Here is a 16,697-nt window from a genome sequence, read left to right on the forward strand (position 1 = left end):
AATTCTTGCACACAAAAAAAACAAACAATAACCTTTACCTACTATTAGGTAGGATCACACAGGTAGCAAGTGCTGAGCTGCAGTTAGAACGCAGGTCAGTCTGATTCCCACCACATGTTTCTAAGCTCCACAGTTGAAACATGGAAGCTATCTGGAGCCAGATGGTAGGACACTACAGGTCCCTGGTGTGACTTGGAAAAACAACATCCACAAATAAAGACCATATTATGCAAATTCATGATTATTTTTCTTTCACAATAAAAACAAAATAAAATGAACATTATTTTAGCTGGAACTTTAAAGAAAGGACCTTCTGTTATATTTAGTTGTGAACTCAGAGGAAACCTGAGAGGAAGTTACATTTTTCTGTCCTCTCATGGTGTAAATCGGAACCCACGTATGAGGCTGACGCAGATTTAGGGTCATGCGAGTGTTTTACTTTACACACTAGGAGGCGCTGTAGCACAGTGATTAAGAACATGGGCTAGAAAACTATTTGGAGTTTGACTTTAGACTCCACTACCTACCACTTTATAACTGAGGGTTAGTAATCTAACCCTTGTGTGCCTTGGTCTCCACAGATATAAAATGGAGGCAACAACAACCACCACCTCACAAGAAGTCTGTGAGGATTAACCTGGTTTAAGATATTACATAAGTGTTAGCTCTTATTTATTATCATATCATCTTTTGATTCTTTTCTTTATTATTTCAGGAGAACTAACTGATACTGCAGAGAGGAAGAGAAGCAGGCAATATGGCTGACATAGTTGCACATTCTGTTTAACACATAAAGTTAATTGAAACAAAATCTGTTTTTCCACATCAGTCAAAACCAACTGCTACTAATGAAGGAGGTGGGGATCAAAATTTTCATTTTTACCAGGCTAAAATGTGAAGGAGAAAGTGGAGTTTTCATTCTTTTCAGTGCTATCAGTAAGATTTCACCTTGCTATCAAGTACTTTCTAAATAAAGTATGCCCCCTGATAAATCCATGTCATATAGTTTTATACCATTTAGTTTGAGTTTAGTTTTAGTTTCTTAGCCCTCTGTAGAAAAGCGCAGGAGGCAGAGAATTATTTTCATGCAACTTGATTGATAAATGCAGCCTTGGTATGTGACAAGATTCTCACCTATTAAATTCATTTATATATATGTGAAAATAGGTGTTATTTTTTGCCAAAACATCACCATCTTTCCATCCTCTTGACTTCAGCTGCAATGTCATGTTAAGCAAGTGCTCAAGAGATCAAAGTGTTCCAGACTGTACAGTTTCAAATAGTTTCCAAATTTTCAGATAGAAAGCATCTGATTTCCACATTAAAATGAAAATTCTTTGGCCCCTTCCTCAGAGAATCTAATCTAATCTGTCTACGGCAGGGACAAGGAAGTAGCCTCTTTAATAAGCATCCCAGGGGATTCTGATTTAGGTACACTGAGGAGTGTACTTTGAGAAATACTGATCTGAGGAAACATATATTTTCTACATAGGAATATTGAAATTAGCTTGCAAAATTGTGTACTTATAATAAAGGCTTCAATTTATCTGGTTTAAAAATAATGAATTTCTTTGGCTGCTTTATTTAAGAATGTTTTTAATGTAGCCTGTCCCACCTCATGCAAACATGCAGCTATTTGCCAACACAGTCTAGTTTCAGCATTCTTGTTTATAAGTTTTTTTCTTCAGTGTGTATTTATGCAGAGATTACATTTTATAGACATAGGTAAAGTTTCATTCACAAAACGATTCTCAGAAAAATGAGCTAGGATCTGACCACTTTCTAGCTGGGAAAATATGGGCTAATTATTTAATATATCCAAAATTCCTTCTCCCTAGTGATAAAACATGTATAAGTATAATGTGTTGCAAGGAAGTAAGGGTTGAGTGACAGAGAGTAAGTATCTAGCACACTGCCAGGGCAATAATTAGTCCTCAACATTAGTGGCTGAATCTGTAACTTACATGTCATATAAAATACCAATTGAAATAAAGACATACAAACAAAAAATCCATACATAAAAAAATCCCTTTTACACAAAAGGGATTCAGTATCTTTCAATATTTTTCTAAATTGTAGTGTCAGAAAAAAAAACAGTTTTCCCCCATTCTTATGTGAACTTTTTTTGTAGAATGAGCTCACATTTCATTTTGTGGTATCTGAAGGAAAAAGCTACATGTTCTCAACAATATAAAGCTTACTCAACCATATCTGCTTCTTGCCAACATGTCACTTAAATTCTTCATGCATTTTCTTGTTTCTTTTATAATTTAAAGCAGCCCCCTCCCCCGCCTTTTCTGCTCAATGCTAAGAACTTAGCTTACTGCAAAGACCAGAAAAGAATGACTGCCAGCATTAGAAAAGATAAAATTAAAATAACAAAAAAAACAAGAAAAAGAGGAAGGCTAGTGATTGAGGACTTTCCTTTCTACTCCTACCATCTCTGTTCATGCACATAGTATTCAAAGTGCCCTAGGGTGCTAGGCTTTTTATTTCCCTCGGCCACTCCAGCCCCTTCTCCACCATTCTATGGAGATCATGACCAACCTTACCCATTGTGAGACTACTTAATTTTAAAATCCAGAATCCTCTACTTGTCCAAAGGATTGTTGGTGTTTATGCTGTCCTACTTCAAGATACATCTTTTTGGTCCTGCCATCTTTAGGTCAACTCAAAAAATGAAACTTCTTTAAAGGAATTAGTGTGATATGGTAATATAATTTCAATAACTATATTTAATGTTTAACTGGATTAGCAAAATTATTAGCAACATAATTTGGAGCTTTCAGACTCAGAATAGAAGCTAGGTCATGTCATACTAGTTTTCCATACTATTTTTCTTGAGGTATTGCATGTATTTAAATCAGTGTTCCTAACTGGAATTGGTTATGGTGATTTGGAATTGACTTTCATATTGGTCTCAAATCATCCACATGAGCTTGGAGGAAAATACATTCTCCATTCAGGGTTTTTTTGTTGTTGTTGTTGTTTTTCATCTGTAATAAGGGAGGATAAGGCTGAGTTCCAAAATCTGTTCACCAACACTTTTGTCTTGCCTATACCAAGTAAAAGTTTTTATTAAGGACTGCTCTTTCTGAAATGCAATACACTCTGGTAGGGTAAAATCTCTCTAATCCTTTCAGCCAGGTAATGTAAAACTGGCAATATACTGAGTTGTATTTCTCTGTGCTAGAAACTATTCTTTTTGTACATTAGCTTATTTGATCCTCTTGACAAATCTATATGGGAGAGACAATGTTATTGCCTTTTCATCGATGAGAAAAATGTGGCTAAGAGATGTTAATTGACATTTCTAAAATCATTTAGCTAGTAAAGCGGACTCAAAGTCTGATTCCATATTCTTTGGATTTAACACATATGACAGCACAAACATTTCCTGTAACCCCTACCCCATTCATCTCAAGCTACTCACTGAGTAAGTGCTTCTAGATGCTCAGAGTTGTGTGTTGAACAGAGTTAAAAGATGGGGAATTAATTAGAAACCCTTTTGAGGATAAACAGGAGGAAGTCACAGAAAGTCACATCCTCCATAGGGACATGAGATAAAGGCTAACCCAGAATCTACATTAGCCTTTGCCGATACCTCAGCTCAGCTGAAAGGACTACTTTGGAAGGCAGCAAGTCATCGCATGCTTTTTGTTCCATTTTTCCTAAGGAGCATTCACTGAGCTCAATTCCCTCCTGACCCTACCCCTAGAAGAATCATATCAAGAATAAACTACGATTTTATTATTTTGGCTGTGTCAGTCAAGAACTTTGAAATTCATTTAAGGAATTAATTTACTTTGATTTTTAATAAAATAATTAAATGTTGATTGCTTGAGGTATCCAATATAAAATCAACACACTGAATCATAATAATTTCTACATATAGTAATAGCTAACATGTCTTAGAATTTCCTAAAGGACGAAGAGTACAGCTATATGCAGGTACTGAGAGAGAACTTAATATACTTTCTTCAATCTTAATGGCCCTAAATATTGGACATTATTATTTTCCATTTTATAGATGAGAAATTTAACTGTCAGAATGGTTAAGAAACCTATCCAAAGGCAGGGAGTTTATGATATGTATGTGTAGAATGAAATCTATTACCACTTTGCCCTAAAAAATGTTATATAACTAAAAATTGTATAGGCTATGATGAAAGTATAGAGACATATAAACCAAATGAAATGTAATATCACCATAAATTAAAGCTAGATATGAACATATTTAGGAACTCATCTTTGTAAGATAGTTCAGTATGCTACCCATTGAACAATACTACACAGTTGCAGTATAGATTTAATAGGTGACGAATATATATAAGCAAATGTCTCCCAGGAACTACACTTATAGGAAAGAGTTTCAATGAAGAGATCCCAAAGGTACCAAAAATATCACCTTACAATAGAACTGAAAAGCCAACAGTAACCACTATAGGTGTATCTCTTGCAAGGTGAATTGTGCAAAGTTGAGAACTCATTAGTGACTCTGCTTTGGGTTTTGAAAATGACCTGGAAATTTTTTTTAGGCCAACTCACTCTTCAAAAAACAACTGAATACAGGTGAACAAATGGTGTTCAGCTCATTATTCTAATTCCCTTTGACTATAGCATGTTGTTCTATCATGATTCTACGTGGCTGGAGAATTTTTTAAATTACCTTATACTCTACAATAACTAGAATAGTTCTGGATATAAGGTAGGTACCAACTATACCAATGCGTCTTAATTACAGAAGAGATGACATGGAGAGTAATCATATGATAGAAGAGAGAGAGCACTAGGTAAAGTTCTGGGTTCTTGTTTTGCTTTTCCTCTGTGGTCTTAGGGAAGTCTCAGTCACTCTGGACCTCAGTTTTCTCACCTCTAATATGAAGGGCTTTGGATGAGAACACAACCTTGTATTCACAGCATGTTTCCCAATAACAGACTCTTTAAAGTACACTCAAAGAGATTAAAAAACTCGAAAGCAGCACCAAGCAAGTCAGACGTAATTTGCAATGCAATCACTACCTATGGTATAACGATGTCTCCTACTATTCATGAAAGCATTTTCAGAGCACAGTGTTTATTTGGTTGAATTTTAGATTGTGTCTGAATGGAATGGTTTACTTTCGATATATATATTTTTTGCATCTTATGATCATGAAGCAACATTTCTAAATGTCTCAGTAAACATGTGCCCCTTTCTGATGCAGACTTAACATCATCTATGTCTTTTCTTTTCCCTTAGCAGCAAATTATACCCCGTTCTATGATCCACTCAATTGACATATAATGACACATATGCATACACACACAGTAATCTATGGCAAAAATATACACACTTCATTTAATAGTCAGAATTTCATAGCACAACTATGAAGAGTTTATGATAAACTATGTGCAAACTAGTTGAGAGTACATGATCTCCAAAGCTCTTTTCAAAATTGGTTTACTATAAAGTCCCTTTTATGTGATGATTCTTAAGACATATAGCAGTTGAACTTTTTCTATATCAGCAGTTCTCAAATTGTTTTCAATAGTAGAAAAAAAAAAATCTACATTTTCTTCCCTTAATTTTTCTAAATGTTTCTACCTTTTATAGCTTGCTGATGGATGATGAAATTGATTAACAAGTAGAAAATAAAGTTGTAGAAACTTTTATATCAATCTTGCCTATGTAGCTTGAAAGCATCCTTTTTTATTCATTGATGCTTATGCTCACGGCTTTGATTTGATGGTACAATTTATGCAATTTAATTAAATTCACTTGTAGCTATATAAATTAAATATTGCTAATCATACACTTTTGTGCTAAATCATATTCTATATGGTAAAATTAAATATCACAATTTTTCATGGTGTTCACCAAAGTGCACAGTACCATCCAGGAACCAAAACACTTTTCAAAGACCCACCCGATTTACCAGGTAATCCTCATTATTTCTCCTGCTTCCCCTCTTCTTTGGCAATCTTTTCTTTCTTTTGCATGACGACTGTCACTCTTGTTAATTTTGTGCCGTCCAATTTATTTGCATCCAAGTTTTCATTTATTCTGCTATGTCCAGATCAATCACAGATACAAAAATTTCATGAAAATAATAACTATATAGTAATAGCTGCACAGGCTAACCTCTGTTAAGTACTTACTATGTTCCACGGAATATGGTAAGCTCTGTTTTTAGATGAACTCATTCAGTCTTTACCACAGCCCCCTCAGGTAGTTCCTATGAGTAGTCCTATTTTCTACATGAGAAAACTGGATAAAAAGGCTAAGCAGGGCTTCCCTGGTGGCGCAGTGGTTGAGAGTCCGCCTGCCGATGCAGGGCACACGGGTTCCTGCCCCTGTCCGGGAGGATCCCACATGCCGCGGAGCGGCTGGTCCCGTGAGCCATGGCCGCTGGGCCTGTGCGTCCGGAGCCTGTGCTCCACAACGGGGGAGGCCGCAACAGTGAGAGGTCCGCGTACCGCAAAAAAAAAAAAAAAAAAGGCTAAGCAATTCACCTAACATCATACAACTAGCAAATGTTGCATGATACTAATGTCAATTACAAAATATCATTTCTCTCATTGTCCTCGGTAAAAGTTATTTTTGATATTGCTTAATTGACTTTATTTGCTCTTTCCTCTATTCACACTTCAAACTTTGTTTAAAACCTTGTTGTTAATATTTATCCAACTTTACCTTATATATAAATATTTCTGAATGTGACTAGATTATAGGTACATGTATTTGTAACTAATATATTATTTTATTGCCTTATGTAACAACTGATTTATTGCAAGTACATTTTTGATGTGTAATAATGAAAACATCAAAAACATTTCTGAATGATATGAAGATAAGTTCAAATGGAAGTTTTTGGATTTCCTAGAGAAGAAAATTTAATATTAAACATTATCTGTTTAATCAGGTTACTTAAATGATTTTGTCCTATTTATTAAAAAAGATTTTCCTCTAGAAGTCAGTTAAAAATAGCACACATGCACCCACAACACACAAGCGCTCTCATAACACACATGAGAAAGCATAATTTCATTACACCCATATACCGCCAGTGGTTTCAGTGATTTTTCCTTCCTGGTTGGTAGGTCAAGTTCTCCCTTTCAATTACATAGAGTTTGGTCTGGGACAATTGTACAGTCAATTCATAAATGTTTGCGGTGTCTCTTTCATTAATTATAAAGAAAATTTAGTGCACAAAGATATTCCACAAATAAGTCATTAAAAAAACTGCTATTGTAATTAGGCAACTAAGGCCCTGAAAAGGGATTTAAAAAGTCAACACGTTGGGTTTCCCTGGTGGCGCAGTGGTTGGGAGTCCGCCTGCCAATGCATGGGACACAGGTTCATGTCCCGGTCCGGAAGATCCCACGTGCTGCGGAGCGGCTGGGCCCATGAGCCATGGCCGCTGGGCCTGCGCGTCTGGAGCCTGTGCTCCGCAACGGGAGAGGCCATAGCAGTGGGAGGCCCGTGTACCGCAGAAAAGTCAAAACATTTTTGCCAATATCTTGGCCTGGAAGAGACATTTCTCTAACTCAATTACACAGAATGGAGAAATTCTTACAAAGAAATGTATGCAGGGTCATGTAAAGGTGTGTGTGGGGTAAGACTCCTTGTGTACTGGGCTTGGGACAAAAAAATATAGTACCTCAGATCAATTTGGGGGAATTAAAGTAAGACTCCTTTGGATATCAAATTTATTTGCTTAAAAATGAAAAATTTTTGGTGCTTATTGTGTTTTTATTGTGACTCTTGTCTTTCCTTTACCCTATCCATCAACTTGATTCTGAGGAGAGATTGAGGCACAGAGCAAAGAGGAGCCTGGGGCATCTTCAATATATAGTACCATCTAAAAATACATTCCAAAGTAAACATGTGGTGTGACTGCTGATCAGAGGGCCCAGGACAGACCTGTAAGGTGACTCCTGTTGGGAGGACTATAACCGACCATCTGCTTAAAGTTCTTGCTTGATGGAAAACCACCAGAAGTCAGTAGACCTTCACTCCTCCCCTACCATGTTCTCTCCCCATTAAGTCATTTAAAGCCAAAAGTATCAAGAGTAGAATCACAGCATAAAGGAACAGAGGTTCAGCAGACTAAAGTACAAGCCTTCTCCAGCACTCCATGGGTCCCTTTTCACCAAGAACTTCTGAAGATTTTTTCACCCTACTATTCCTTTCAATACCTGTACTACTTCTTTCTGAAGTGAATTGCTGGCTGCCTTGGAACAGCAATTTAATGCTTCTACAGAATAAGGCTATTTAAAAAGTACAGTTATTCTATTCTGAAGATATGTTCGCTTTCTTTGACCACGTTTATTTGTGTACAGGTTAAATGGATTTCTGCACTAGCTACATCATTCATTAAATTAACTCTATTTTTTTTGAATTTATATATACTTTATAAATAGGAGAGACAATATGCCAGGAAATTACAGCTCTTTTTACCTCTAGGGGTTCAGCAGTAAAACAGAGAACAGTTCTTGGCTATTGTTGAAGGTGAACATTTAGCTTTCTTTCAGGACAAATGAAGTAACTCTGACTGGGGGGGCATAGATGTTGTTCACTTTGGTGAAAATTATGGAATTTTTGTGCTTCGGCATATAAAGATGCTACAGAAAATGCAGGGATAAGGAAAAAATAAAAACAGAAAGCTATTCAAAAATTCGTATTTAAAAGACAGAATTGTTTTAGAGTTTTCATCCCTGTGGGTAGAATACTATTTTACGGTAACTATCTTTCTCTAATTGCAGCATTTACTTTAGTGAACACATTCATTAACCTTAAAACAGAACTGAACTTAGACCTATTGGAAAGATAATAGCAAGGTATTAAAGAGCTATGCCCAGAAAGAGATGTTGAAGCAAATAATTTTTTTTTTTTTTGCACCAAGAGTCTCAGATCTGTGTTCTCCACACTTTGAAAAGAACTTAATAATAAAAGACAAGTGATAACACCCGAAGGCAATAGGAAAATTTAGCAACTGCCACCCTCTGCTAGTGCATTCAACACAATTGATGCATGTGAAATGCCTTTTGCTTCACAAACAGGACCAGTGACTACGAAATTAAGTTAGCGTAAGTCTTTGGCTAGAAAGCCTACTGTCACAGGTGGTCATGGTTCAGCTACACAGTTTTTCTCAGCCGGGCAATAAGCGCACCTCTACTAATGCAAATGTTCTTGCAAACCTGTTCAGTTTAGGTTCTAATGTGCACATTAACCAAATGCGTACAAGAACTCTTAAATACTACAAACAGAATGGCCTCTGTTAGAGTCCACTGAAACATGAGCTCTTCTTTGCAAAATGACATATTGATAGTACCCAATTCATTGTCAAGTTCTCTTACTGTCACAAGGTAATCTGGGTATCCAGTAGAGTAAATTGTTACCGAGTAATCACAATAATAAGACATGCCACCGATTAGGAAAAGTTTCGCTTTTTTAAGCCCAGCATGCTCTTTTGGTTGAGTTGGCAAGAGGGAAAATTTAAAGAAGACTTGTCACAGTTTTCACATACAACCAACACTGCAGAAGTTTCATATCTAAAGTAAACTAGGAACGACTAATTCGATTTTTGTTGTGAAAAGTGCATTGACTATTTTTTTTAATTTATCCTTATAAAAATTAACACTTTTGTAAGGTGATGGCTCTTTGTTTTTGTAGTATATAACCAACATTAAAACTTCGATTTCTGAGCCACTTAAATTATAGTATCCTTAAAAAGCAAGTGTACTTTTGGAACACTAGAGATTCACTGTATTTAAAAATCATTGTGGGCAGGGCTTCCATTGTTTAAGTATTTATTATTCTCTGCATATATTGACAGGCATATACTTAAATGCCCCAAACTTTGAGAACTTCCTTTCTCTAGAAGAATTCACAAGTAATTATTAACCACAACACAAGAGTTCAGAGTAAATAGCAAGACACTTCAAAAAATAACAATTATGCATGATTAGCACTGAGTGTAGAGCTAGAAACAAATACTAAAATGGGCTGTTATTGGAGCAAGTTATTATAGTACCGGGAAGCAAAGTGATTTTAAAACCATCTGCCGTTTGTGAATTCAAGTGACAAGCAATCTTAAAATAAAGAATACAGCTCATATTCCATTTTAGTCTGGGAAAGTCACCTGGGCTTTGTTTGCAAGCAGAGACTAAGTTCATCAACTACTGGGGCTAAACCAAACAGTCCTCACACTAGAAGGAAAGTTTGGTTACAAGAGTCTGAAAGAGGGTGTGTCAGTTAGGAATGGAATCAAGAATTTTGCTACCCTGACTTTTCATACATAATGAGTTTCCTTCATACTTCTCAATTTCAGAATTAGATATAATCCTATTTCCCCTCTTCATTTTCCAGCAGAAACATAATCAGATAATGTTTCCATTCACATAGATTTGAAAAGATCCTTATCCTGTGTGGGTCATTTTATTTTATAGTAGCCAAGGCAGAGAGGTTGCTGCCAGTATGTTCAGGCCATGCAGAATAAAGGCTCAGTCCTGGGCAATGAAACAGTCCACCTTTGTGCTGCTCTTGTGGAAGAAGAATGAAAACCCATCACCAACTTTGGGACTTGATCAACAGTGGGGAATCACAAAACTCTTTTCAATCAACGCATTTTAAACCTCCACTAAAAATAGCTCCTCTGTGCTTGGGCTTAAAGTCCCATCTATGGCCAGGGATGGAATACAGTACTTAATTGTTTCTGACTACAGTCCTTGCATCAGCACTCTGAGAGTGTCTTCTAACTTTTAATCGTCTTGTGTGCTCTTTAATTAGACCTGTTCACAAGACAGCCAAAGGAAAGTGCCTACCACTAAGCCTACTCAAGACATGAAAACAGTCTGATTCACAAGTCCAGGAACTTTGTGCAAGGCTAACCATCTCCCAAGATTTGTCATTTTTCTCTGGTTCCCTGTGCCTTAAAATGAGACACACTTGGGGGAGGAGGTAAGCGCTGTGGCTATTAAGACAGCTCCGTTGTATACAGAGACTGTCTGGTGACATTACTCTCCTTGTCTAATTTCCTTTCTTTATTTCGTCTCTTACCGCGTGTTATCTGTTTGCTACTACTAGCGCTGGAGGGAAACATGGCTTTGGAAGGAACACTTGGTCCCCTCACTGGGAGGAATACTGAGGATTTCTTTAAGGGCTAGGATAACTAGGAAAGGGCTCTACTCCCTCAGAAGGATTTCAGAGCCCGAATTATAGAGAGACCCCCCCTAACTTAGACGGGAGATGCAAACAGCTGAACTGTCTGTCCTTGGCCTCCACAGGTGACCTGCGGTTGGACCAACCTACCGGCAACTCCTCTCAGCTCAGGTCACTCACGCTCCTGGACTCACCTGGTGCTGAGGACCAGCGCCGGCAGGAGAGGCAGCAGGTAGTGCGCTGGGCTGAATTTCATGCTTGTCACCTGCCGGGATCCTCCTTTCCTCGCTGCCTGCGCTCTCCCTCCTCGTCCTCCGGGTCCTGTCGCTCCTCAGTGCCCGGCTCTGTCCCTGGCCAGCAATGAGCCCTCTCCAGCAGCGGACGGAAGGAAACCGACAAGCAAACGGACGGACTCCTTGCGAAGGCAGGCGCTGAGAGTGGGGAGTATCTTCGGGAGTGATGTCACCGGCGAGGCGAGCCCTGCCCGGGATTGTTCGCCGCCGCAGCTCCCGAGACCCGAGGGCGCGTTGTCACTCGCGCTGGAGGCGGCGCGGGGAGAGGGAGGGGGTGCCCAGCGATGGACCCGAGCGCTCCGGTCAACGGGCTGCAGTCACCCAGCTGCACGCCCGCCTGGGGCTGATCTTTTTATTCCCGCTTCTCCATAGGATGGGGAAGGGCAAGGCGGGGGCCAGGAGAGAAATCTAATCTGCCAGTAACTGAACCGGCGTTCGCGGCAGGAGGTGAAACAGAATTCACTGGGAAAGACTATCGGAGGCTAGAGTCATAGGCAGGCGCCCCTCACTTGATTAAACAGTGTTTGTAAAAACGTTGCTCTGGAGAGAATGTTTAAAATATTATTCTAATTAAAAATGCATAATGACTCGTTTGATGTGAATGGAAGGGCAGTAGGAGCGAGCAGCGTCCAGAAATGCACCCTGAGACCGTATTGCCATTGCAAGCTTCTTAGTCCGCAAGCGTGGACTCTAAAGAGGTTTTCAGACAGTTGAGACGTCTGCTGTTTCTGTGATTTGAAAATTTCTGACCTTCCTATAATTTCAATGTGACTCTGTTTGTACCACCAACGGGTAGTGGGGTTGGAGTTGGTGTCACAGGTTCACTCACCTAAAGGGTGGCTTTTCTTCAGGTGAGGAAACATAACTGAGACAATCATCAGAATGTTAGTAATTAACTCGGAGTGGTGGTATTGGAAGGCAGAAGATTTTATCTGTCATTTTTTTCTACAGTTTCCAAATTTTTGCTAATGAACATCTGATATTTAGTAAGCTTTATTTTCAAAAATTAATTAGAAAAATGAAATAATAGAACTCTCTTTTGCAAAAGTAATCCTAGAAAATAGTGCCAACTTCATCTACTAAGATGTTCGATTCTAGGATCTTTACAACAAGGGTATTCTGGCAGGATAACCTTGTTAAATAAATGTTTGTAAAGCACTACTTCATACATTGTTTCATTTGATTGTTTCAAGAGCCAACCTAGAGAAATATAAATAGCCCCTATCATAGAGATGAGGAAAGATCTCATCAAGATCTGAGCTGTATTTTTTTTTTTTTCAACAAAGAACTGTGTTCTTCTAAATCTTAAGCAAACCGTACTGTTGCCTGGAACATCATACTTAGCATAACAAACTCGGTGATTAACACAAAGTTGATGTTCAATAGAGGTTGACATGCATCAGAGACCCTAGAGGGCAAAGGTCAGATGCTCTACAGGAATTCCTATCCAGATGGCTCAGCTCATATCCCAGTTTTTTCAGGGGCTAGCCATTTACAGTAAAATTTAGATGAAACTTCCCCTTTAGTCTATTTTTTGAAGACATTACCTGTAGGAAAAATACATTTGTTATAAACCTTTATTTTGTCTAATTTACCGATCTGTTTTTGCTTTTGCTTCTAATGGGATTGGAGTTAAAACACTCATACAGAACAGATATTACTTTAAAAAGCCCAAGCCAACAAAATAGATGAGTAATAACTTTTGTAAACTGGATACCACCCTCTTGGGCCATAGTAAAATCCACAACAGATATAACTAGGAATACACAAATCAACTCACTTGTGAATTGCATGTCATTTACAAAGAAAAATTGCACTACACTTTCCTAAAACAGAATTCTGACTCTGAAGAAAAATATGCATTTCAGTTTGCTTTTGCTAGGATTATCTAACAATAGATTCTCTGCTCAGTTTAGAAGGTGATCATTTGAGTTGTACACTAAACAAAGCCATATGACTGCTTACTCTCTGGGGAATAACACTCATATTTGTACAACACATTTTTTGTTTAGCTAACAACTTTGAATTTATTGTGTGCTAATCATAGGAATCAAGTGTGGTAGTCATTCCTATTATTCTCTTTTGCGGTTGAAGTGACTGAGCGGTTTCAGTAACTCCTACAGTGGACATGGCATTCAAATTCAGTCTGCATTACTTCAAAACATTTGTTTTCTTGAGAAAGAGTTTTTTTAAAATATGCTTACATAAGAAAAGCTTTTCCCCACCCTAAATTGTATTACTTTAAATTAGATGTGCAACATGAACAACAGACTGCTGCAGACTGTGAACCAAGAAAGGGAATCACCAAAATGAACTTTGTTTTGACGGTGTCTCACAGTTATGTTGTGTCACTGCACTGGATATCAATAACAAGCCATAAAGTTTGTTGACCTTTATGCATTTTCTGTAAGCAGAAAAAAAGACATCCGGGCTTCCCTGGTGGCACAGTGGTTGAGAATCTGCCTGCCAATGCAGGGGACACGGGTTCGAGCCCTGGTCTGGGAAGATGCCACATGCCGCGGAGCAACTAGGCCCGTGAGCCACAATTACTGAGCCTGCGCGTCCAGAACCTGTGCTCTGCAACAAGAGAGGTCGCGATAGTGAGAGGCCCGTGCACCGCGATTAAGAGTGGCCCCCACTAGCCACAACTAGAGAAAGCCCTTGCACAGAAACAAAGACCCAACACACCCAAAATTAAATAAATAAATAAATTTATTTAAAAAAAAAAAAAGACATCCAACTTAGGAGGGCATAGGAGCAACAGGCAAGCACATCTTGGACAGTGAACCTAAGTGGGATTGTGGAAATTCCTGCAGATTTAGAGGACTGAAGTATTATATTATGAATTCCAGTATAGATCTGCCTCCCAGCAGAAGACATTTCTTAGGGAACTACAAGAACATGTCTCCATCACCCATGACATTCTTTCCAGACTGTCACAGGAAAACTCAAATCCAGACTTGATTTTATGGCTTCAGAGAGTTTGTATATGAATGTTAAAAATGTAGCAGTGCAGACAGGAGACTCAGCTGAAACTACTTGTCCTATACTGAGTCGCAACACTGAACTCAGCAAAAGTTTTTTGTAGTAACTATACCCAAGTCTGGATAAAGAACATGAAGAAAGCCCATGCAGTTTCACTGAGAGGGTAGTCTCCATAAAATGCTGGAAATGGGAGACACAGAGGTTATTTTTTTTAAACAGCTTTATTGTGTACCTTAATTCAGGTACCCAAAACACCATTTCAAAGTATATAATTAAGTGATTTTTAATATATTGCCAAGGTTTTGAAAGCATCAGTATTATCTAATTCCAGAACATTTTCATCACCCCCAAAATAAACTCTATATCCACTAGCAGTCACCCACCACTCCCTTCTTTCTCTCTTCTCCCATCCTTGGCAACCACTAATCTAATTACTGTCACTAATGGATGTGCCTAATTCTTGACATTTTATATAAATTAAATCATACTACATATGGCCTTATGTAACTAATTTCCTTAGTATCGTTTCAAGGTTCATCTATGTTGTAGCATGTATTAGTACTTCATTCTTTTTTATTGCGGAATAATGCTCCACTGTAGAGATATACCACGTTGTATTGATCCATTCAACAATTGATAGACATTAGGGTCATTTCCATGTTTTGCCTATATGCTATGAACATCTATATAAAGTTTCCTTTGTGAACATCTGTTTCCAATTCTCTTGGAATATAACTAGGAGAGGAATTCCTGAGTCATATAATCACACTACGTTTAATTTTTTGAGAAACTGCCAAACTGCTTTCCAAAATAACTGTATCATTGTACATTCTCACCATTAGTACAGGAAGATGTCAATTTTTCTACATCCTTGCCAAAACTTGGTATTTTTAATTTATTATTATCATTATTATAGACATTCTAGTGGGTACGAGTAGTATCTCATTGTGGTTTTGATTTGTGTTTACCTGATGGTTAATCTTACTGAGCATCTTTTCATGTGCTTGTTGCCCATTCATATACAGTTTTTGGAGATATGTTTCTTCAAATTCCTTGCCCATTTTGTCATTTATGATTTATTTCTGAATTATAAGAGTTCTTTATACATCCTGGATACAATTTATTTGCTAGATACACAACTTGAAAATGTTTTCTCCCAATCCATGGGTTATCTTTTCATTTTCTTGATGGTGCCATTTTCAGCAAAAAAGTTTTTAATTTTCATGAAGTCCAATTAACATGTCTTTTTCTTTTGTTACTGTGCTCTTGGTATCTGAGAAGGTTTTACTTCACCCAAGATCATAAAGATTTATGTCTATATTTTCTTCTAAGAGTTTTATTGTTTTATCTTTGATCCACTTGGAGTTTGTTTTTGTGTACGATAAGAGATAGGGGTCCAACTTAATTCTTTGCATGTGTGTATCTAGTTGTCCTATCATCATTTGTTGAAAAGGTTATTATTTCCCCCATTTAATTGTTCTGCTATTTCTTCTCTCTCAGAGTAATATGAATGCTGCATTCCCTTTTCTACTTTTATGTTCTAAACTCCAACATCTCCTAGAGTTTCATCCTTGATCCTCCTCTTTTAAAATTCTGTATTTTTCTTTCCATGGTGAACTTACAGTTTTTTGGGTTTTACTATCTATAATATGGTTAATCTCCAGCCTAGATTTCTTCACTGACCTCTTACATAGATTTCTCTTGGATACCTCAAAGTCAAACTCAATCACAATGAAATTTTGTTCTTCTCACCATCTGATGATCTTTCTTTTTGTTCCTTTATATGCCCATCAAGTCAGTCACCCAAACCTGAGAATCATCATGACTTTTAGCTCTCACTTCTCCCACATTTGGTCAATCAACAAGTCCTACGGATTTTACTAAGTATTGCTTTGTAATAATCACCTACTCGTATGTTAAACCTGTCACCAGGGCTTTATTTAGGGTTCACTGTCTTTTGTTTCTGAAGTGTGTTCCTTACTCAGAGGTGTATTTTCCTCAAATCCATTCCCCCAGTATAATAAACATAAGCTGTAAATATTTTTATTGCCTCAAAGATCCTAGGGAATTACTCTCAATAATATTTTCAATACACATCTCTTCCCTGTTCTTTCTTTAACTTCCATGTTCTACTCCTAAGAGAGCAACAGAAGTTTTCCTTGATGTGACTTTAAATTTTTCACATTATTCCTTCTTCCAGAGTGTTCTATTACTCACCTTACCTGTATAGTCAGCCCTCCATATCTGTGAGTTCTGAATCTGAAGATTCAACC

General features: G+C 37.6%; 1 protein-coding gene across 2 annotated transcripts in view; it reads right to left on the reverse strand.

The window, feature by feature from the left end:
* The window catches only part of LUZP2 (leucine zipper protein 2), a 443,219-nt gene extending 431,573 nt beyond the window's left edge, over nucleotides 1–11,646 (reverse strand). The window contains exon 1 of one of the 2 annotated variants that reach the window (XM_027115163.1): nucleotides 11,341–11,646. Coding sequence is in view for 1 of the 2 variants with exons in the window: in XM_027115162.1 (XP_026970963.1) it covers nucleotides 11,341–11,402 (62 nt within the window). In the remaining variant the exon portion in view is untranslated. The remainder of the gene's footprint in view (nucleotides 1–11,340) is intronic. The other variant, XM_027115162.1, reaches the window with a different exon arrangement.
* Between the last annotated feature and the right edge of the window lie 5,051 nt (nucleotides 11,647–16,697).

Source organism: Aethalodelphis obliquidens, unplaced genomic scaffold (assembly GCF_003676395.1).
Source record: "Aethalodelphis obliquidens isolate GAN/ISIS:26980383/991018 unplaced genomic scaffold, ASM367639v1 scaffold14, whole genome shotgun sequence".
Taxonomy (NCBI): domain Eukaryota; kingdom Metazoa; phylum Chordata; class Mammalia; order Artiodactyla; family Delphinidae; genus Aethalodelphis; species Aethalodelphis obliquidens.